Below are 22,981 nucleotides of genomic sequence, written 5' to 3'. Positions count from 1 at the left end.
TGTTGTTCTTTCCTTCTCTCTTCCTTTCTCTTCACAGATCACAACACTACTAATAATCCTTCTCCCCTCCTCAAGACTTTCGCCTTTTTCCTTTTGTGTTTGGGGCCCCGGAGACGGTTTCCTCCTCTGGCTGGCTCTGCTGCCAGATCTTCTGCAGCCACTCCGGCACCACAGAGTCCTCCTGCCACGGCCGCTGCAGACTTCCCTCCGCCGCGCGGTGCAGGAGGTGCACTTGAGTGAGAGGCGCCCGACAGAGTGTGGAGGGATTGTTGAGAGACTGCAGGAGAAGCGGAAATGGCGTAGACCACCGCCATGCCACAAAAAAGCCTACAACCATCGGTAATAGGAGTTGCTTAAAAAACAACTCACGCCACTTTGAAAAGTCGTAATCCATTACTGTCATGTCTTCTAACTCATTCGTATATATATCTTTTACTTGTATCATACGAGTATCCCTGGTTACCAAGATACGATAAAAGAGATAAAAAGAAACGGCCAAAACCACGACTTGGATCAGTAAAAAGATGTTTCTGATCAGTTGTTGCGTTTCCGGGTCGGTTGAATCGAGACTCCAAGAGACAAACAAAACAAGAAGCGGAGAAAGTAAATTCATTATGAATAGTATTACACCCTTGATAAATCTAACTCACTAAATTATTATTTCTTTATTTATTTTCGTTCTTTTGTTTCTCCTTATTAAACACAGAGAAAGAAAGAGAGATGCAGCTTAAACTCCACGGGGTGCTGTATCTCAGAAGTAGAAGGGGAAAATAGATAAAGAAGAAAAAAATAGAAAAGGAAAAGAAAAAAAAAAAAAAAACACCACCACAGCAGTGAAAGTTTACCTTAAACGAAAAATAACAGTACGAGAATAGAAACAAAGATGTGTACTTAATTTTTACGGAGAGTACAGATAGAAAAACAAAAAAAAAAGAGAAAGATGGGGGAGAAAGGAATTAACCGTTTTATCGAAAGAAAGTAGAGTAAGAGTCCTCTTCACACAAACACACATTGTTCTGCTTTTGTTTTTGTTTTTTCTTTTTTTTGTTGTTTCTCCATGGAGTCTCTCTCTTCATTCTTTTTCTTTTTGTTCATTATATATGTATGTATACCATGGTATGTATATGTGTTCCTGTTTGTGTTTGAGACTCTATTCCTGTTGTTGTTGTTTTTCCCTCTTTCTTCTTCCTTTTTCTTTTTTCTTCTTTCTTTTCTCTTATACCTTTTACTTCATGAGTGAGCGCCAGTTCATAGGCCGGAAGAGATGCAATCCCGCGTAGTCAGTTGTGATCACCATTCCAGGAATCTGTGCATGCCAGTGTGCCTCCTTTGGGTGTACGAGTCCCTGGTGTTGGAACATCAGCTGATCGGGAATACCGGTGAGGTCCTGCCGGCCAAAGAGCTCGCCGATCACCTCCTTCTCCTCACTCGGATCCCGCTCAAGACTGAGATCCCACAGCGTGCACTGTCCATCATCACCGGTAACAGAGAGCACACTCTCATTGTGTAGTGAGAACTCCACAGATGTAATGCTTCCCTTGTGCCAAGGCAACTGTTGAATAGGAGTGCTCTCGCCAATCTTGCGGAGATCCCACACCGCCACTGCACCACTGTCAGCGCCAGTGACAAGCAGATGTGAGGCTTGACGGGCTCGGTTCCAACTTGCAACGTTAATATCGGTGGGATCGGCCTGCCAGCTGATCTTGCTCTTCCGCATATCACGTGTATCCCAGACCTCCACCACACCGCCAACGCGAGTCGCTATGAGAACATCAGCTTGTGTGGGACTCCACTGAATCTCCTCAACCGATGGTGCATGGTCACTGCTTGTGCTGCTGGCGACTGGCTTCCATCTTCCATCGTCCGATGGTTTCCACACGAATAAATCTCCATTGCAATCACCAGAGGCAAAGACACCCTGAGTCACTGTGCTCCAGTCCAAACCGTAACCTTCCGTCTTGTGGGATGTTGACGGAGTACAGAAAAGCATTGCAGATTGTTTTTTCGGTATACCTTGACGTGCCTGTTTCTTCGCCCAAGCAGCGTGGTCACACAGCATGGAGACATCATTCTCCAAATCAAATACCTGCACATGACCCGCATCGGACCAAACAGCGACCAAGTTTGTATTGTGGTGGGCACAACGAACACGATTCGCCGTTCCATAATGAGATATAGTGCGATGCACCATTATTGGTTCACCGTTGTTTACTTCCTCCTCCTCCTGATCGTTATCGTCTTCGCTATCACCTTCGTCACCAATGTAACTTCCATCACTGTCGCTGTCACTATCGGCATCGTGTTTCGTACGACATATATTCGTAATACGTAGTACGTAGAGCTGGTTCTTGGAGAGTTCATCCGCCTGTGAACCACAGACAAGTGTAAGAGAGAGTGGATATTTCGTGCGATTACCAGCGTCCTTATCTTGCAAGACATCAAAGGAAAGACATGGGTACTCTGTACGTAGTTGAAAGAAGGAATCATAGGCCTTATTAGAATATTCAAGTTGCATATCTTGAGTCCCAACCTCAGCCTGGTCACTGCGCCAAATAGTAGGAGCTGCTTCATCACCTTCATTATCTTCATCCTGTGGCATTGCAGCATCATCAAACGTCACTCGTCGCATTCCCTTCGATAGTTCATCTGTCTCACGCTGGAATTCGGCGTAATCCTCATCATCCTCATCATCATCAGCGCCATCGTCGATGATCTCTTCTTCAATGATTTCATCCATGCAGTCATCATCATCATCCTCATACTCCTCCTCCTCGTCTGATGCGTCCTCCCACTCTTCGTCCTCGTTATTCTCTGCAGCAACTCTCCGCTGAAGTTGTCGCTCTTTTTCCTCTCTTGCGATTCTCTCTGCCTTCACCTCTTCTTCCTCCATCTCCTCACGGTCGCGCAGTCGTCTGCGTGTGGTGGGAAGATCCTCCTCCGCGCGATCTACACGCTTCGTACTCTTTTTCATCGCCGCACCCACACAGATGGGGTAATCACGACTCTTGAACACCCGTGTAAAAGAATGCAAGAAAAATAAAATAAAAAATAATATCAATAGATAGATAGAAAGAAAGGGGAAAATAATTAATAATAATAATAATAATAATAATAATAATAATAATAATAATAATAATAATACTATACCAATAGAATCAAAAAAAAAAAAATAGTGGAGACAAACAAACAAATCAAGAGAAAAAAAAGAGACACACACAAAGAAAGAAAACACAGAATTCGCCTTTCTTTTATTGTTGTGAATTCTCTCTTCTGTAAATATCCCCTTTTTTCCAACTTCGTCCCCACTTCATCCCTCTCTCTATGTGTTTCCCTCTCCACAGACCTCACCCTCAAACTCTGCCGTTAACTGTACGTATATATGTCGAAAGTGTTCACAACAACAAACCGTTAAAAACAAACGCAAGGGAAAATGAAAAAAAAAAAAGAAAAATGGAGAAAATAAAGCAAATACCAACGGTAGCACCACAGCACATATACAAACACAGACCGTTTTATTCTCTCAAGAGACATCTTTAGAGGCACGTACTTCATGCAGCATGGCGTACAGCAGCGGCACAGACGCCGGAGCTCCTGTCAAGTTTAGCTGCGTAGCCAAAACAGCATGAGGGACGGATGCCGCAGCCTCTCTACCAGAGCCAGACTCCGCACGGAATACCGCCAGTGAGTGCTCCAGACCGTTAAACTCCAAATACTCCTTAATAAGTTCATTAATCAGCAGATTTTCTGGTGGTACAGGCGGTTTTGCTGAACTTGCATCTCCTGTCTGTGTAACTCCATCCTGTAAAGACTGAAAAATAGCGGCACGTAGCTCTGCTTTAATGTGATCTATTACCCCTTTTGTCTCCAACACCTCACGCATTGCTACCTTTAATGATTCTTGCTTCGACATCCTGTTGTTCCCTTTTTTAGCCGTTATTGACGCTATTGACCAAATAACAGTCCATACAAAGAATAAGCAAGAGGAAAGGTTAAATATTTGTGAATAATCGCTACCAAGAGTAATACCATTAATATTACTAATAGTAGTACCAATAATACTAGTAATACTACCAATAGTAATTTGAAACCAGAAAACAATATTTGGAACAAATAATACAGAAAAAACAAAATAGAACATCTAATTTGAAATATACACTAAACAAGAGATTTTTTCGTTTTTATTTTGATGTCATGCACAAAATGCACATTAGAATTACCTGTTATCGATAGAAAATATCGAAATACGACTTTACTTCTTTTTTTTTTTTTTACTTTTGTCAATACCCACTCCCTAGAAAACATTTACATTGGAGAAATTCGGTGCAGCTGTTGTAGTTGTATTTGTTTCCGGGCATGGCAGAGGCTCTTGGTAGTGTAGTGTTTCACTGGCAACCATAAACGCCGCCACATCTAGTAAAAGAATAGCGAACACAAGTACATAAATGGCATGTTTTTGTTTCTTCTCCTGATGATCGTTCTTATACCATTTAAGATGTATTAATGTTAGGCCAATAAGAATAAGGATTCCAACGGCGTTGACAAAACTACTAAAATGACTACCTTGATGCTTCAAAAGGGCAATGTTTAACACTACCGCCACAGTTGAAATGACAATACATACAATGATAAGAGCTATTGTGAATATCCCCGTTGAGCGCGGTTCATGACCTTCAAGGAGACCATCCATATGTTCATTCAGCATTTCATCACTTTTTTTTTTTTTTTTCGTACCTCTGACTGTAATCCTTTATAGGATCTTCGATTGCATTAGATACAAAAGAATAAAAAAAAAAAAGAAAAAAAAAATCAATAATGAAAAGTCAATTAACAAAAAAAGGTGCTTAATAGAAGTAGTTAGGTTGTATATTTTAGTCAATGTCAACGATATTGTTGTTTGCTTTGAATGACCTTCTCACTTGCCTCACTACGTACAAAGACGAAGGGATGGATGAGAAATAAAAAATAATAATAATAATAATAATAATAATAAACGATAAAACGATAGAACATACACACACACACAGAGAGAGAGAAACAGAGAGACAATTATTTTCTCTTTGTCGCTTAGTGTGGAAGTAAAGAAAAACAAAAAAGAGGAATATGTTTATAATATGAATACAATAAGTCTGCGGTATCATGAATAAGAAGAAATAAAGAGGACGGTACCCTTACAAAACACCAACAGTAGTAATGATAATGATAAATGACATCAAATCAAAAAGAAAAAGAAAATTCCTCTTTCTTTCTTTTTTTCTTTCTCTTTTTCCTTCTCTACGGGTTCTCTGCATTCTTCCTGCATGTCTCATTTAGCAGTATGAGTGCCTCCCGTGATACCCGACTGCCCGCCACGCTGCACTCCACCAATCGTCTACATCGACTGCAGAGTAACCGCACCGACTCATCCGTGACGGCGGTGCCGGCGAGATCCAGTGACTGCAGCAGCGGGCACGTCGCCGCCAACACATTCACCTCCGCGTCGGTGATGTTTGTTTCGCCGCTGAAGCTGAGGAATCCAACGCAGGGGCCAATCGCCTCCAGCCACAGCGCCACCTCCTCCTCCGACACCTGCCGCACTCCGCGGGAAAGCAGCACACGAACCCGCGTCTCCACATACATCTGTTTCCACGAGCCGCAGTAACTGCTGTATCTCTCACTTCCATCACCAGCCTCTCGCAGGTAGCGCAACCACCAGAGAAGATCAAAACCATCAGTAACAGCAGAACCGCCAAGTTCCTCCATGTGTATCCAATCCCGCACACCGTAGGTAAAGAAAAAAGAATCTGTAGAGAGTAATTCCCGTACTTTATTTGCCTCTTCATCGTAGAAGCGTCCAGAATAAGGGCAGTAAATCAAAGAGATAAGGCGAAGTGAGAGAAGGGGTGCTTGTAGCTCTAGTGTCATTTTCAACAACCTTTCCAGTTTATCCGGGTTAGGATTAAGTTCACGAAGCTGTGTAGCCACCTCTTCCTCTTCTGTATTCATGTGCTCCGCAAACACTCGCAATTCCGCATAATCAAACTCTGGAAGTGGTACACGCATTCGTTCACCTTGTAGTGTCAGGCAGCGAAAAGGACTCAACGAATATAAAGGAACCTCACGTTGTTCTCGAGATACAAGTGTTACATGTCGCAATGGAGTAGTAGTAGTAGTGGTGCTGGTAGATTTAACGTTTCGGATAAAATTTTCATCAGTTTTCTTTTCTTCAATATCGTTGTTGCTGTTCTTGTTATTGTTATTGTTGCTGGTACTAATATTAAGCTCATCCAGTACTTCTTCATGTTTTTGAAGGGCATCATTGTAAGCATGCACACATTCTGTTAACTCAAATGCATGAAGAGCGGAGTTCGCAACACGCAGCAACTCCTGCAACTGATTCGCATCATTCGCCGCACGTGCCAAACAAATACGCAAACCGTCTGTGGGAGTTTCCACAACATACTGTGAACCGGTATAAAATAACGGTTCTGGTGCATCTGTCAATATCTCATTATCTAACACGGATGGTCGGTCGCGGGCGTTAAAGATACTACTCCACTCTTGCAGAAGAGCGCATCGTTCATTCCATGCCTGCTCCTCTGCCTCTGCACGTAAATTCTCCAATGCGGCGCCATCTACAATATCTTCCGCAGCCTCAACACAGGAAACCATCGTCTCCATAACTTGTCCAACCACCGCTACAGCACCACCCGCTACAGCAACATCAATGATCTCTTCCACAATCTCACGGGCGAAAAGGAATGCCTCTGCAACATTACCCTCACCAGATATAAATTCCATTAATGAACACGGGAGCTCATACACGGTGGGTGGACGAGACACAGAAAGCATATCATCCTCAGTTACATCATCAAAGCTATGGAGTGTTAATGGTGAATCCTTCACTTCTTCTGGGGCTGCAAGACGGCAAGTATAACCCTCTGTCATGGTATCATCAATTTCCTGAATACGCTGCAAGATAGATCCCCATCCTTGTTTTCCTGTAGATCTGAGTTGTAGCATTAATGACTTCATTGCAAACAGATTGGGATCTGTAGCTGCCGCTTGATTAGATACTGCAATATCCACAATTTGTTCGATAGAAAGGGAATTCTTACAGTTATCCTTTTCATTCTTTTGAGACTGATAGTACTGTTTCTTTATTCCTTTCTTTTCACTATCATCATCATCATCATCTTTTTTCTTCTCTTCCTTCACTGGTGTTACCTCTGGCATTTTTATATGATGACTAGCGTACTTTTGCACAAGAGTTTGACCATCTGTTTCTACCCAAAGTGCAAGAGTTCTTGTCCAGCTTAGAAGAAAAGTATACTTATCCATATCCATCATATAAACCATAACCTCACCTGTAGGATTTAATCGAATCGCCTCATCCGATGTAAAGGGTTGTATTGTTGAAGAAAGCTTCCTGTATGCCAGATCCACCTCATCTGCGAGACAGTTGTATACATGATGCCAATAGCGGCGCAAGTGATGATCATCCACTACTCGCACAAGTTTAAATGTCATTGGCACAAGACCTTTAGGCGCCTCAGGAACTCCATCAACACAGCATAGTGGTGGTGGGTAATACCCAACTGCAAAAAAAGCGTAAATTGACTGTTCCTCATCCAGTGCAAAGAGTTCCAAATCATAAAACTGTTCTATTTTTAATCCCACAGCCGCCTCCAATGTTGCCAAAGCGTAACTTATTTTACTTTCAAACGATGCACCCTCAACTGGAGGTTGTGAAAGATCTTCTGGTAGAGGTAGTCCAAGTGAGTAGGTTGTTTGCTGACGATAATTTAAACTCTGTAACCAACGCCACTGTGATAATGATGGGGATTCCTCACTTACTTTTACTAAAGGTGGTAAATTTCTATTACATTCGGGAACCAGCATCAACATTCCATCTGAACACACGGAGGAAAGAAAATAACCAAGATAAAACCCTGGGGTCAGACGTTGTGTGAGGCTATCACGGTATTCAGATGCAGCAGTTAAATATCGAACACACTGCCGATAACGATTGGGTAAAAATGCCACACGTGCCGTTTCCGAACAAAGCAAAGACTGTGAATATATAAAATCTTCCAATTCTTGAATATCATGCCATACCCCTGCAGATCGTGGAATCGTAACTTCTGAATCTACCTCACAAATAGTGAGAATAAAAAGAGAACCTATTTCCTTGTGCAAAATAGGGGTATCAAAAATGTAACCCAAAGTTGGAAAAATGTTAGCGTTTTGAAGTTTTTTGGCGGCTCTAATAAAACGAGCTTTAAAAGAATTTACACCACGATTTGTATACATGGCATCCCATTCTTGTAATTTTTCTTTTGCCCAATTTTTATTAGCTCCACCAAGACGAAGAAGCCATTGGTAATCCTCACAATCCACTCTAAGTTGTTCAAGTTCTTCCTGTGTGGGTTCATGTTGAATAACTTCTGCAATTAAATTTCCATTCACATTTGTGAAAATCCTATTTTTGCCATGGAAGCAAACAACTGCAAGGTAAATACCTGGTGGGTGAGAATGGGTCAAACATCTCATCCGCCTCTCCTCCAGTAATGAACGCTCAAAGTCTGCAGTCTGTGATGGAACCAGAGGTTTGAAACAAGGCTCAAATGGAATATCTACAGTCTCATATCGTGACTTCCACAATAACATTGTACGATCTGTGTAATCTAGAAGAACAGCAAGGCGGAAGCAATTTGCTGAGAAATCCGGTAATTGCTCACCCATTTTATAAAGTCTCTGTTGTAGTATTTGTGGGAGATTTTCATTCATGTACGGTGTAGGAGATAAAATAAGTTCCTCTATCACTCGAAGATGATTCGAAAGAAGAGTAGTAAAACTAGAATCCGTAACTTTATCATCAAAACGTTTTGTAAACTCAATCCATTCTTGAACTACTTTATCTCTCACTTGTGGTGTTCGAAGAGAAATACGCAATCGTGCAAAATCATCATCCATCATAGTACCAGTGTGTTCCGTATCAGAATAAATGGTATTCAGTACTTCCAATACATTTAAAGGTTTTTCAAAACTGTAGTGCGCAGCAAACTCCACACTATATGCTCGCATCTTAACAACTCGTTCAGAGTCATTTCCATCACCGTACATAGAAACCATAGCTATTTTTAATGCGTCATGAAACCATCCAAGATGTTCTCTATCTTTGAAAGAAGCCATGAACTCTATGCCATCCACACGGAAGGTAACTTGATGATGTGACTTTTGTGGAAACTCTAATGATCCCAAAAGTGGGTAGGCTGCGATAACAGATGATTCCTTTTCATTTTTTAAAGGTTTCCTGATAATAAAAAAACAGAATGCTCCAGTCCAATCACGTACTACAGCAAAAATTCTACTTTTGGGTCCTTTAAACCCTTCTTGTACAGGAACAGCACACAAGACACGTATCTCACCCAAGCCAGTTTCTGTAAATACTGTAGTTTCTAGTTGAGGTTCAATACAGCTACGGTGTGCAGATGGATTATAAAGAAGATTTTTGTAATATTGATTTTGCAAGAAACGTCCATTTGGTAAAAATGGTGAGAGTGGAAGTGGTAATTCTTCTTCATTTTCCTCCCCTTGTACTGTCTGTGAGCTAAGAGCTATAGGGATAGAATTAGTATTGGAATCTATAGTATTATACCTCTTCTTATCACGCGAAACATTTCTCACAATACCAAGTTTTGCTTGTAGTGTCATTGTTGATATCTCTTGAAGCATTGCCCGGTTTGTAGTCTTTGATGCCCGCTTTAATGTCAAGAGGGAGTCCAATTGTCTAAGAGCAGCGTGATGTAACCAATTGGAGGAACTCTCATCGTATTCTTTGGGACTATTGGTTGCCATATACTCGTTAGCAATATTGTTTACTATTATCATCTTCTCATCCTCCCCTATAATATTATTAATGTCTTTTGATACTATACACTCCTCTAGTACTTTGACTGCTTCTATGCGAAGAACTTGTTGTTGTGATTCTGTCCATTCCTTTTTAATACTAAACTCTTTTTCCATAACTTTACTGGGGAACTGTATTAGGGAAACATCAGGAAGTTGCCAACGTGTTTCCTCTGGATTTCCCCACTGTGCATACGCCACTTCACCTGTTTCTAATGTTATTTCCACCCAAGCATCACCTGCTGGTTGGGCATCTTGTACCCACACAAGAACTTCTTCACCACCGCCGTATGCCTTTGATTCATCCTCTCGCAGCTCAGACCGGTAGACGGTACTGCCCACAGTGATGCGATGTCCAACAAGGGAAGAAGAAGAAGCCACAGGAGAACCAGAAGCAGAAGAACCTCTTCTCATTTTACCGGTTTTCCTTCCTTTTTTGTCGCTGTTATCCTTACTATCCTTTTTTCTGGCAGTATGCTCTCTTTCTCTCTCAATATCTTCATTTTTACTTGTCGGAGACTGTACTGTCTTTGTTTCGTCTTCACTCGACTTGTGCAAGCGTTTTTTCTTGATGTCTGACATGATTCTTCCCGTTCTTGTTGTTCCTGTTGTTGTTTTTGGTAATCTTCTTTTTTCTTTATGATCAGTAGATTCCCACCCAGTATTTCTTTATTTTTTTTTTTTTTTCTTTCCTCCCTTGAAACTCCGAGTAACAACACGCTTCTCTTTTCCCTTGTACAGGAAAGGCACGGACTGTGGGAGATGATAACAGGGTTTTGTTTTCCCCTCTTCCTTAAACGTGGGGTGGAAAAAAAAAAAAGGAAAGAAACCACAGGAAAAGAAGAAAAGAAAGAAACACTAATAAGGCAGGAAAAGATCATTGAAAGCAAAGGTCACACACACACACACACTCCCCATATAAAAGATAAATAAATAATAATAATAAAGGAAAAACGTATTTACCAGGTATAATAATGATTGGCAAGAAGCTCATCCAAGCCGTAAACATGTTGTTGTGTTATGGATGCAATAAATCAAACAACACAAATCCCACTCATATGTCCTAAAAAAAAATATGACTATGTCTGTGCATGTGTACCGCAAGGCCAAGATACGCTATTGTACCAAATAAACAAAAGACGGTAGTCGTCATTCTGTAGGTATTAGTATAAGGAATCCGTTGTATAAAAGAACAGACTGAGAAATAAGTGACTCTTATCACTCTTCTCCATTGTCATACCCCTTTATTGTCGTTGAGATGAAAGAATGCGTCGTGTCAAGAAGCCAATCATTACCACAACAACTCCAAAGGTAGTTATTGTTATTCCATTTATATATTTTCTATTGGACCCTTCGCTCGGGCTCGGGCTCGTGCCATTACTTACTTTAGGGCACTTTCCAATATTCTTATTTTTATCCCCAAGAGATGTTATGTTGGAGGTAGCACTTGATAATACCGAGATTCCTTCATTCTCCTCTCCTTTGGGTGCACATGTTGTATTCCCCTTTCTCGTTGTCTCCTGAGAATCATTTGAGCTGTGCTTCTCATGCTGTGTTTCTGTGAGTACAGTTTTTACCGAACTAAAGGACAACACTAATGTTTGATACTTACCCGTTACGGTGTTGAGTGCCAGACAACGTCGACCATCACGAGAAATTGCCATAAGCGTAAAGGGCTCCTGAAGTTCCTCCTGCATACTGTCAACCAAATGTTTTTCATTCTTGTACTCCAACTTATGAACTTTGTTATTCCCTCGTAATCCCACAAGTACTTTGCGAGAAGAAAGTGCACAAGCCAGAAGAGGTGATGATGTACCATGAGTTACCTTCTCGTTTTGCTTAACGGGAAAGAAACGTTCAAACAAAGAGAGTTTCTTAATGTTACTTTTAGTAACGTAGTAAACCTGTACAGAACCATCATCGTAGAGGGCAAAACAAAAATATCCCACACCAACCGTGGAAATTAAACGACGGCCTCGTAAGGAAGGTTTCACCGAGTCCATTATTCGATTAGAATCCAAATTCCAAAATTTTAGTGTTTGACTATCTGGATAAAATAATGCCACTCTATCTCCCTGTAAAAATGCACTTGTCGCTGAGTCGGGCACAACACGGTTGAGTTTTTCGTTTTTCCACTTATATATAGTGCAACCACTAGGGCCACAAACCACCAAGTACTGCATTCCTGACCACAGCAACTGAGTAGCCTTTATAGTTGTTACTTCAAAAATTGCATCCCCAAGTTCATTATCGGCAAACGTGTAGAGGCGAATCAAAGAAGAACTGCCACCCGACGGAGATGGAAGCGCCAGTGCCATCATGGTTTCATCCTCAGAGCATGCAAAAGCAAAAACTTCGCCGCCGTAAATGATTTGTGCCTCCTGATTTGTACCCCTCTCGAGTAAGAGAAGTTGTTTTCTGTTATTTATGAACACGAACTCACCATTCCGCAAGGTGACCATGTCTCAAAATAATTTCCCTTCAGGAAGAATCAGAAATGTACAGTCAACTTGACTGACAGTTTTTTCCTCCTTTTTTTTTTTCTTTTCCCTTTCTTTTTTTTTTTTTTAATCCAATAAAATCAAAAGAGAAATTAAATTTATTTTTAAAAAAAAAGAATTAATACAATGCAAAACCATCTAGTTCACATAAGAACCAAGTAAAAAAAAAGATAATAAAAATAAATAAATAAAATAAATAAGAAACCCTTAATGTTCATTAGCAAAAAGGTTCAAAATAAGCAAAACTTTACATCATCTATCCACCGTGTTTCATCCTGCAACAGCAATACGTTGTCGAACACGGTATCCACGAAAAGTAGCTTGAATAAGAGTAGCCTTTTTCTCCATCTCGGAGAGTGGAACCACATAAGACTGAAAATCTTTTACATGATTACTATGCATAAGCCGTTTTTCTGTAGTTGTGAAAACTTCCAAAATAAGACTAAATCCAGAAAAGAAATTATTGGTAATACGCTTCCGTGCTTCACTCTCTTCAGCGGAAAGTTCACCCACCCATAGTGGAGCCCTTACGGTTCTTGGTATAGAGGAGTCCTCATCATCAAGTACAGGAGGAACACGTCGCCACATCCATCCAGGTTTCACTTGACATAATTTCAAGAAACAACTATCCAAAAACTGTGTTGCCACATGTTGACGATGAATAGTCTCAAAGTGAGACATATCGGATAACGCAGATACAAAGAAGGCATCTATAATACGCAATCGTTCTGTTTCTTCTCTTCTCTCCAAAACCCTTCGTGCCTCTTCTGATGTATATTCAATGAAACTCCACCAAACCAGTGCGTTACTATCCTCTTCAATAAACTCTCGCTCCACCGTTTCATCACGCACCAGTACCTGTAAGGCATTATCATAGGCCTCATTAAATAAAGCATTACGCATCCGCACCAGACGTGTCAAACCTATTAAATATTCTTCCATAAGTTCTGTTCGTGCCACTCCCTCTTCAGGTAACTCGCTGTAGAATGGAAGGCCCCAGTGTGAAAGTAACGCCACTGGTAATTGTATATCGGACGGTGTGATCTGTGTGGGAACCTTCTCCAACGGTTGAGATCCCTCTGGTGTTGTTTGCATCACCGGCAAGACAAACATGATTAAAACAAAATAAGTACTATCTTCAGGCTTATAATACCCCTTTCTTTTCTTTTTTTTTTTATTTACTAGTATCTATACCTGACGGGGGAAGTGGACAACCGCTACTCGTTCCACTTTTAACTTCAACGCCCAGTACTTACTATTACCACATAATGAAAGGAAGAAATAAAAACAAAAAAAAATGAAAAAGAGAGAGAGAAAAGAGAAATTAATAGGAAAGTATACATAAAATATAATATTTATCGCCCTCGTTTTTTTTTCTGCTTTTTTTGCTTTCGGGATACCATTGGACAGAGAAAAGCAGTAGATAACGTCAAAAAAAAAAAAAAATTGTTGCGACTTCTTCACCTCTTTTTTTTCTTACTATCCTTTTAATAATAAAATTTATTTTTTTTTTCGTATTACACCTAATTTTATGTAGGGAAGAGTATTATATACTGCACCGTACTTCATCTCTCTTTGAACTCAATGTTCTGTACCTCTAGCATTAGCAACCACACATATGTTGTTGTTTTTTTCCCTATTTCTTCCCTCCTTTTTTTTTTTGGCTGGTTGTTTGTTTGTTCCTCATATCTCTCTTTTCCCTGATGTTTCAAACTCCAGGGTGAATCCCTTAATTAATCATCTAGGGAATGAGAAAAAAATGAGAGCTAGAGCAAAATGAGAGTAGCAGGGTGCTCAACTTCGTATTTGTATTACTCGACGGATTGACTCACTCTTTCATATTTCTTTCAATTCTTTCATTCTTCTTAACGTCTGTCACGTTTACCATTTATTTTTACTTTACCAGTGAAGAGATGTTTCGGGCGGAGGTTTGGTACGTGGTGGTCACCCTCTCCCTTCTTGGCCTGTTGGTTGAGTGGACGTGCCTTCACCTTACTCAACTTCACCGCGCGAAGCTTCTCATTGACATCTCTGAAACCTTCTCCTCGGCTAACACTCAGTGAGCGCTCACGGCTCGCAGAACGAGCGCTAATACTACGTGTTGCTTTAGTGGACACATGAGTTGAACCAGAACGGTCACGCATAACTGCCTCTTGTGCAACAGACAATGAACGACCCCTCTTTTTACCAGCTGTAGTGCCGGAAGCTGCTGGTGTGGCAGAGCGTGAAGCTTGGCTACCTGTACGGCTATTAAACCTCTCAATAGCTTCAGATTGTTTTCGGGTGCGGCGAATGGCAGGATTTTTAAGTGCCTTCTGCATTTTGAGAACCTTAATTTTGTCTTTAATAAAACGAACTGCTTCAATAGTGCTGTCGTCCAACTCATATTGAGGACGCTTTTTAGAAGCCTCAATTTCCATTTCTTGAAGTCGTGCTTCTTCTTCTGCCTCCAACTCCAATAACCGTTCATGAATATCAGGGTCAATATTATCATAAATGTTATGTCCATCCATGATATCAGGAATAATATCATCATTCCATTCCGGATTCTCCAGATCCCAAGTTTTACGTTCATTTGGTTGGTACTGTCCTGGTCCTCCATTCTCCCATTCATAATCACGTTCCGTCTTTCGACGTACACGTGGTGGTCTAGAACCGTCATTTTCCTCATCGTCATTCAACAAAGATGGAGGAATGAAAGCTGGTCGTTCCACGTTATCACGTTTTTGTGGTACAGCACAATAGAGACGATTTTGAATAGCCTGGAATCGTCCACTTCCTTCTTTCTGTTCAGATCGGTGTGTTAAAAGGGTATCACAGGCCAATGTTTTTAAATCGCCTACTCCAACATCTGTTAAGGTACTGGTTGTAATCCATTTTGCCCCTGCCTCTTCAATGGCTTCCATGATAAGTGAATGTTCCTCTGGTGAGACATCGTCAATGGTACAGATATCACTTTTATTAAAAACGACAACCACTGGTTTTCCTGTAAATAAAGGTCCAATAGACTTGAATAGGGAAACTTGTTGTGCAATGGAATATCCGCACTGGGTGCTAAGGTCCATAAAAAACAGAATACAAGCTCGGAGATGTGCCAATGCAGTAATTGCTTGCATTTCAATGACGTTGCGTTCTTCAAGGGAGTGATCAAGAATACCAGGAGTATCAATCACCTGCCATCCAGCATACTTGTAATCGGTGTGTCCAACGAAGAGAGATTTGGTTGTAAAGGCGTACGGTTGCACCTCTACATCTGCGCGGGTTACCTTATTCATGAAACTTGATTTTCCAACATTGGGGAAACCCGTCACAAGTAATGTTCGGGCATTCGGATCAATAGATGGGAGTCGAGACATGTGCTGACGAACCTTCTCCAAGTAGACCATTGCATTTGCGAGTTTCTTGCAGGCAGTTGCCATACGACCCAATGCGGCGCGTTTTAGCTGCTTGCATCGATAGAGAGAATCACCATACTTTAATAGACGAACATAGTCGCGCCCAATATTATCCACCATGTGACGTACTGCTCCCACTTGACCTAGAGCCACCTTGTAATGGTCACGATCATAAAGCACGTGCATAAGGTCGCCATAAAAAGGGTGAATATCATCCATTCGAGGAAACTCCACAAGAACATGGGTCAGTTTTTCATTTATCGTCTTTTGTGTAAACTTTACCTTCCGCATATAGAATTGACGAATACGGGAAATATGATATCCCCTATGCACCACAGTAGGAGTCTTACGCTGTGTCTTAGAGAGTACAATGTCCATAAAGTCCTTGTACGTCGGGACGACGGTCATCGTCTTGAAATTGTAAATGGTAGACATTGTAAACACACTCTTAGACTTCTAATGGTTGTTAGTTATTTTTCTTTTTTTTCCTTTACAGTGCCACTTATTTCGTGTGTTTCCCTTGTTTGTTTGTTTGTTTGTTTGTTTGTTCGTTTTTCTTCTCCCCTACCCTTCTCTCTTCTTTTCCTTTTTTTTTTTGCCCTTCTTTACAGGGGAATTGGTACTTCAAGAAAAAGTTGGAAGGAACAACTTGTGTATCAATAGATTACAGTCATTAAAACAAAAATAAAAAAAAACAGACGTAAGGGATAAAAAAAAAAAAGTGAAACACATATAAATACAGAGTCTTTATATTTATATAAAGACTTAATAAAATATAAAAGTATGGAGAATTTATACCGAAGTACTCCAATAACTGTTCAAAATTCAAATATCTCATAAAACCTCCACAATAATGTATATGACTATCAATGTTAAAATCTGGAATTAAGCCAGAGTGTTATGGTGAATTCTCTATCGAATAAGTGCTGTAACCTCCCATTCCGTCCATATTCACTATAGAGTGATGTAAAGATTTCAACGCCTCACGGTGTGAAACGGTTATCAATGTCATGCCCCGTCGCTGTAACATCTTATACAATGACAACTCTACATCTTGCGATATGGCACTGGTACATTCATCCAGAAAGAGAAACATGGCCTGATGGTACATGGCCCGCACAAGAGCCACTCGTTGCCGTTCTCCACCAGAAAGAACTTCACTCCACTCCTTTTCTGCATCCAACCCACCTTCACGCTCTACCACAGACAAAAGACCCACTTTCTCTGCGAGATCCAAGAGTTTCTTATCTAATAACTCACGAGTCTGTGGATCTTCTTGCTTCTCCAATGCAGGGTACATCAACTGTGTGCGAAGGTTACCAGGTGGGAGGTACACCCGTTGTGTTACAAAGAACATGTTTGCATCTGTAGGATGCTGCAATGATCCTCCCCGCAGTGGCCATAGTCCAGAAAGTACACGGAAAAGTGCCGTTTTTCCAGAGCCATTACTTCCTAGTAATAGTACGTGATTTCCAGGTTTAAATGTTGTGGTAAAATTGGTAACAATAATTTGATCAGCAGGAGAAACAATAGCTGCATCTTTAAACACAATTTCATTACTGTCGGTTACTTCAACTGCATTACTATTAGTATCTAGTGAAAGTCTATCAAAAGCAGCAAGAGCATCCCGTAATTCACCAACACGGTGAGCACTACCACACAATGCGCTAACCTTCATGTGTAACGAAAGTAATTTTCCCACTGCTATAGATAAAGGAATATAGAGTTGCGTACTTCGAACATTTAATTCTGTTAGTGCTGCTGCATCAAGATTATTCCTTTCTCGATAAACCACTAACGAACAAACAGTATAGCCAACACAAGTTGCTCCATATTTAACCAGTATCGAAATTAATAAAGAAGAGAACCACTTTGCCCGTTTTATACGTCGCTCCAAATGGACAAAAGAGTTCAACATCCTATTAGCATTTCCCCTTTCTACCTCTGCACCACGATAAAATGCTACTTCCTCTGCATGTTGAATTAATTGTGTGTGCATCATACGTAAATTACCTTCTTTTTCTCGACTTTTTGCCACCATATCTGCAAATTTTGGCATTAACCATCGAAATAGGAAAGCAACAAATATATAATATGAAAACATCAAAGTTGTAGAAGAACGTCCACCACATTTTGCCAGAGCAGATGAGAAGACGACAATATCGATTAACGGTTTCACTACAGCAGAAAGAACTCCTGCTAACTCGCTACAGAAACGTTGAACATCATTTGTTAAGCGGTGTCCTGGGTTATCTACAGATCCGTTCATTACCACATCATACACCTTATGTCCTTTAAAATAGTCCCTATGCAAATCATTTTGTAATCTTTCACGAAAGCGCCGCTCCAGTGTAGAAGTTATGTATGTGATACCAACAGAAGTGACAGTGGAGGGAATAGCGTATGCAACAACATCCATCACACCAAAAACAAACTGTTTGACATCCTTTTGCACAAGTGATTTGCTATTCATTCCCATCAATTTGGCAAATTTCAGTGTTAGCTTAGTGCGCAACATAAGGAGGATCGCCAACACAAGTGTTAGGCCTGATTCCATGGAATATACATGGGGGAAACAGATATGGAGAAGCCCCATAAGTCGTCTAAAAAGAGTTCGATCAAATCGAACAACAGGCTGCCGGCGCACTCCACCAACTCTGCGCGGAACACGACGTTGAGACTGTGCTTCACGACGCGAACGTACCCGTTGATAAACACCATACAATAATATCACGGCTACAAAAAGAACAAGTGCACGAAAGGGGGCCATTGAAGCACCAAATCTAACAGGAATCATCTTGGCAGATGTCAACCAAAAGAAAATAAAAATAATGTGTTTTGTTCTTTTTTTTTTTCTTTTGTTTCTGTGTTTGTTTTACTTTCGTTGCCCACCTGAATTTATTTCCAATGAGCCAGAGCCTGGGAACACTACGTCGTCGGAGAGAGAAAAAGAGAAAAAGTAAAGAAAGAAAAAAAAGAGTATAACAGGTTTTCGTATGTGTGTGTATGTGTCCATGTATTTGCTATAGATATATATATATATCAGTATCAACATTATTATCTCTGCTGCTACAGAGTCGAACTGTCTTTCCATCTCTTTTACTGCAAAAATCTTCATTGGACCCTCATTGGGGCAGAACAAGTGAATTTGGACTTGGGAAAAAAACACAAGGGATCACAGAGGAAAATAATTATAATGGTACATCAATACCACCTCTCCTGAATTGTATTTTATATACCTGTACAACGAGAGAATCACAAAAAAAAGAGGTCTGGAAATGGGAATGTTCAAGGTAATAATAATAATAAAGGGTGGGGGAAAAACACAGAAAAAAAAAAATAGGAAAAAAAGGGGTGTAATGAGAGAAACCTGCCGTCATATACCAATGTACCTTACTTTTCCGTTGGCATGAGAAAGGTAATGAACTGGCATGTTCTCATATGCACAAACACACACACACAAATCACACAAAAACGTTTACTAAATATATATATATACACAGATAATAATAAAAAAAGTACACAGACAGTATCACCGTCTAAGACCTCTTCAAATCCAAGAAAGGTCACAGACAAAACAAAAATAACAACAGTAATAATAATACAGAAAAAAAAGGAGCTCGGTGTACACACACAGTAGTGAACAAAATTCATTAATATACATATGTTCGCCCCCCTCTCTGTTTGTAATGTGTAAGTGTATGTGTGTCTGTGCACGTATATATTTGTGAGTGTTATGTGATCATTTTCAGGAATTTTTTTTTTTTTCTAATGACAAGTCGTCAGAGCTCTCCTCGTCTCAATTCGCCTTCCTTTTAGATCATATCATCATCTTCCTCTTCGTTTCTGTACGTACCATGCATTCATGAAATGCAGAAAAGCAGGAACCCAACCCACTGGGGATACCAGAGATGGAAGAATCAAAAGAGTGATAGAATACAAGAAAAACAATTTAAAAAAAAAAAGAAATTCACCCTCACACACTTCCTTATTCTTGTCTTTCTTCCTTCTTCTCCTCCTTTTTACCTCCTCCTTAACGAGGACCAATCTTGGGTAGATGGGGTACATTCCACGTCGATCTCGTGGCACCGTACCCGTTTGTCCCTGCCGCGTGCACGGCCGTGCCCTGTGGTGTGCCTGCTGGTAGTTGCCGCTGCTGTGTTGCCGGCTCCTCAAAGGCGTCTGCTATCCACGGGTGCCGCATCGCCCGCCGCGGGGGCACGCGCTCCTCTGGCAGCCAGCAGAGAAACTGCCGTACATATGCGACGAAGGCGTCATCATTGGGGAGTCCGAGAAACGCGGCGAGGGACTTTGTGCCTGGATAGCGGATGCGGCGCCGGCTGTTGGGGACGAGGCGGGGGGCGTAGTCGGCGGCGGGATCGAAGAACTCGTGTTTGCGGGGGGACTGCATGATCATCTCGCGTGGTGGGGGGCCAAAGTACTCCATAATGCACGCCAGCTGCTCCTGCTCGCTCTCGCCCGGCAACAGCGGGTAGCCGGTGGCGAGCTCACACAGAACACACCCATAGCTCCATAGATCAATCCGCTTGCTGTATGGGCAACCGAGTATCACCTCCGGGGCACGGTAGAAACGAGATTGGATGTATGTGTAGATGCGAGCATTTTCAAAGCAGGCAGATCCCAAATCAATCACTTTTACAGCAGCCCGGTCAGGTGCTTTTAACAGTATATTTTCAGGTTTTAAATCACAGTGAATAACATTTTCACGCCACAAATAGGAAAGGGAAACCAAAACTCCAGCACCAATTTTACGTACAACATTTAACGACAATGGGTGAAAATTGCGTTGTTTCAAGTACTCGTACAAGTTTATAGATAAAAGTTCGTAGGTGATGCATATGTGAGAGCGAAATGAAAAACTTTCAAACATTTTAACTATTCCGTATAACCCACCGGGGTCACCTTTCCCTAGATGTGACAATATCTGTACTTCTATCTTTCCTTGCGCCGTAAAACGCTTTTTATTTCTAATAATTTTTAGTGCAACTGTGGTTCCCTTGAGGTGATCAATAGCTTTCACAACCTGACCAAAAGATCCGCTCCCCAAGAGGCCCAACATCTCATAACGGTAGGCTATGTGATCATGTTCTCTTATCATATAGTCTCCCCTTTCATCATCGTACCCACTATTGTGGCCTCCTTCTATTGGGGCAGGAATTTTACGTTCACAATTCTCACCCGCGTAATACACATCACTGTAGTTTTGAATTTCTTTTTTCTCGTATTCTGTTAAATGGGAGGCGTAGCGCTCTGCAGGAGGTAATACATCCTTCTCTGGTATTTTTTCTCGCAAAAGCGTATTGCGGGGGGACCTAGTTGCCTGCTGTCTATACCGCTGCGGGTGCGCTAAGCGGTGAGGCACCTGTGAGGCCCCTCGCCGCATGTTACGTGTATAATACATTTTTTGTGCTTTTGTATTAGTTTAATCATGATGAATAAAACAAACAGAAGAAAAAAAAAAAAACAAGAACGGAAAAACAGTAGGGTAGATGTATTTTTACTTATAAAGAGATGGTTGAGAGTACATGAAGAATCATAGATAGATACAAAAAAAAAAAAAAAACATGCAGAGAGAGAGAGAGAGAAAGAGCGCAAAAGGTTAATTGGATTGATAGATGAAACATCTTTAGATGAGAATGAATAAATGAAGGAAACAAACAAACAAAGAAAAGATACTTGTGCCAATTAGGGGGAGAAAGTGTATATTAAACATTCCCTAAGAGTCACCATTATTCACATCATATAAGCCTCAAAGCCATGTGTCATTGTCTCCAATGTTGCATACCAAGTCATCCATTCGTTTGCATTTTCAACTGGGTTTGGTTCGTGAAGAATAAAGAAACGCTCAGAGTAATCCTCGAAGCCTATTTCTGTGATAACATGCTCTGACGCATTACGACCGCAAGGTAATTGGATAGATGGATTACTCTCAATTATACTTAAAATAGATTGTGCAGGTGATGATGAATACTCTACTTGGTACCCCATCATATACCACAGAATCTCAGCACAAGAAAGAAAATCCCTGCATAAATGACATTTATTGCAAAAACTAATGTGTCCGTAATCCATCATCACTCTCACATTATTGCACCTAATACGGCGAATATTAGTATCCTCTGGTGTTGTTCGAAGAGCTTGCAGTAGTTCTAAAATATGTGAAGCTAGAAGTTTTCGTAAAGATTCCGGAACACTCAGAAGTATTTTATCAATATTCTGATCATTATAAACACTTACTGCTTTTACCAAACGTTTGTGTTCCTCTGTACGTCGTTCTAGTTCAGCTTTCCATTTTGCTTCTTCTCTATCTTTTAATATTTTCAGGATTTTTTCTTTCTCTGTTTTCTTAGCTTCTAATAATCCAACACGTACTTGCTTCTCCTCTGCTGAAAGAACAGCACGAGTCTGTCCTTCAAATATCACCAAGTCTGCAATATTGGTTGCGAGACGTTTTTTCCATTCCTCTGTCTGTGCCATGTGTAGCATGTGTTGGTCATATTTTTCTTGTGCCCACAAAATCGATGGACACTCCTCGAAGTTCAGCTTACTTTCTAAAGATAAGATCTCATCTTTCATAGATGCTTCAAAAAGAGTATCAACACACTCAGAGAATTCATCAAATAATTTTTTTATTGCTTCACACATTTTTTCATTGTAGATTTGGCGATCAGGATCCGTTTCCAAAGCTTTATGTAGGATTTTAACTAGTCTAGGTCGTCCATTTATGATCAATGACTCAATAGAAGCTGAACGTTCATGTAGTGTGACAGCATCCTTGTCATCATCACTTTTAAAGGCCTGAATCAATTGTGTAATCTCTTCACGAAGCTGTGTTACCAGCAGCGTCAGTTTTTTGTATTCCGTCATAATCAGTAAGAAAAAAAAGTAGCACAAGTAAGACGTACTGACCTGCTATCAGTGACTACTACTACTACTACTACTACTACTACTACTAGTACTACCCCTCCTCCCCACCCCACCCCTACTTCTATTATTACACAGTTGGGGACCGGAATAATAATAATAGTAATAATAATAATAAAAAGAAAAAATATAAAAAGAAAACAAATGAAGGATGAAACAAAACAAAACAAAACAAAAAAGAAAAGAAAATAGGACAAGAAGAACGGAGGTTTATTGTAAACAGAGAAAATAAAGGGCATCAGGTACTACCAG

The 22,981-nt window shown here is 40.7% G+C and overlaps 11 protein-coding genes across 11 annotated transcripts; all 11 read right to left on the bottom strand.

The window, feature by feature from the left end:
- Positions 1-70: 70 nt before the first annotated feature.
- TM35_000051290 (uncharacterized protein) lies at positions 71-403 on the bottom strand (the record flags this gene model as incomplete). The annotated part of the gene is made up of 1 exon (XM_029022784.1): positions 71-403. One exon carries the CDS (start codon positions 401-403, stop codon positions 71-73), a length of 333 nt encoding a protein of 110 aa, XP_028885599.1.
- Positions 404-1,225: 822 nt separating this feature from the next.
- On the bottom strand, positions 1,226-2,971 carry TM35_000051280 (putative peroxisomal targeting signal type 2 receptor; the record flags this gene model as incomplete). The annotated part of the gene is made up of 1 exon (XM_029022783.1): positions 1,226-2,971. One exon carries the CDS (start codon positions 2,969-2,971, stop codon positions 1,226-1,228), a length of 1,746 nt encoding a protein of 581 aa, XP_028885598.1.
- Positions 2,972-3,520: 549 nt separating this feature from the next.
- Positions 3,521-4,138, bottom strand: TM35_000051270 (lisH domain-containing protein C16orf63; the record flags this gene model as incomplete). Its single annotated transcript, XM_029022782.1, has 1 exon — positions 3,521-4,138. The coding sequence occupies one exon, from the start codon at positions 4,136-4,138 to the stop codon at positions 3,521-3,523; it is 618 nt and encodes a 205-aa protein (XP_028885597.1).
- Positions 4,139-4,291: 153 nt separating this feature from the next.
- Positions 4,292-4,702, bottom strand: TM35_000051260 (uncharacterized protein; the record flags this gene model as incomplete). The annotated part of the gene is made up of 1 exon (XM_029022781.1): positions 4,292-4,702. The coding sequence occupies one exon, from the start codon at positions 4,700-4,702 to the stop codon at positions 4,292-4,294; it is 411 nt and encodes a 136-aa protein (XP_028885596.1).
- A 569-nt stretch (positions 4,703-5,271) lies between these two features.
- TM35_000051250 (putative leucine-rich repeat protein) lies at positions 5,272-10,302 on the bottom strand (the record flags this gene model as incomplete). The annotated part of the gene is made up of 1 exon (XM_029022780.1): positions 5,272-10,302. One exon carries the CDS (start codon positions 10,300-10,302, stop codon positions 5,272-5,274), a length of 5,031 nt encoding a protein of 1,676 aa, XP_028885595.1.
- An 830-nt stretch (positions 10,303-11,132) lies between these two features.
- TM35_000051240 (uncharacterized protein) lies at positions 11,133-12,350 on the bottom strand (the record flags this gene model as incomplete). Its single annotated transcript, XM_029022779.1, has 1 exon — positions 11,133-12,350. The coding sequence occupies one exon, from the start codon at positions 12,348-12,350 to the stop codon at positions 11,133-11,135; it is 1,218 nt and encodes a 405-aa protein (XP_028885594.1).
- A 309-nt stretch (positions 12,351-12,659) lies between these two features.
- On the bottom strand, positions 12,660-13,502 carry TM35_000051230 (putative DNA-damage inducible protein DDI1-like protein; the record flags this gene model as incomplete). The annotated part of the gene is made up of 1 exon (XM_029022778.1): positions 12,660-13,502. The coding sequence occupies one exon, from the start codon at positions 13,500-13,502 to the stop codon at positions 12,660-12,662; it is 843 nt and encodes a 280-aa protein (XP_028885593.1).
- A 752-nt stretch (positions 13,503-14,254) lies between these two features.
- On the bottom strand, positions 14,255-16,219 carry TM35_000051220 (Nucleolar GTP-binding protein 1; the record flags this gene model as incomplete). Its single annotated transcript, XM_029022777.1, has 1 exon — positions 14,255-16,219. One exon carries the CDS (start codon positions 16,217-16,219, stop codon positions 14,255-14,257), a length of 1,965 nt encoding a protein of 654 aa, XP_028885592.1.
- Positions 16,220-16,682: 463 nt separating this feature from the next.
- On the bottom strand, positions 16,683-18,581 carry TM35_000051210 (ABC transporter; the record flags this gene model as incomplete). Its single annotated transcript, XM_029022776.1, has 1 exon — positions 16,683-18,581. The coding sequence occupies one exon, from the start codon at positions 18,579-18,581 to the stop codon at positions 16,683-16,685; it is 1,899 nt and encodes a 632-aa protein (XP_028885591.1).
- Positions 18,582-19,817: 1,236 nt separating this feature from the next.
- Positions 19,818-21,206, bottom strand: TM35_000051200 (serine/threonine protein kinase; the record flags this gene model as incomplete). The annotated part of the gene is made up of 1 exon (XM_029022775.1): positions 19,818-21,206. One exon carries the CDS (start codon positions 21,204-21,206, stop codon positions 19,818-19,820), a length of 1,389 nt encoding a protein of 462 aa, XP_028885590.1.
- Positions 21,207-21,538: 332 nt separating this feature from the next.
- Positions 21,539-22,672, bottom strand: TM35_000051190 (putative membrane associated protein; the record flags this gene model as incomplete). The annotated part of the gene is made up of 1 exon (XM_029022774.1): positions 21,539-22,672. One exon carries the CDS (start codon positions 22,670-22,672, stop codon positions 21,539-21,541), a length of 1,134 nt encoding a protein of 377 aa, XP_028885589.1.
- Between the last annotated feature and the right edge of the window lie 309 nt (positions 22,673-22,981).

The sequence above is a fragment of the Trypanosoma theileri genome (genome assembly GCF_002087225.1).
Source record: "Trypanosoma theileri isolate Edinburgh chromosome Unknown TM35_Tth_5_V1, whole genome shotgun sequence".
In the NCBI taxonomy this organism is placed as follows: Eukaryota; Euglenozoa; class Kinetoplastea; order Trypanosomatida; family Trypanosomatidae; genus Trypanosoma; species Trypanosoma theileri.
The sequence above is the reverse complement of the archived record's forward strand: the minus strand, read 5'-3'. Positions and strand labels throughout refer to the sequence as shown.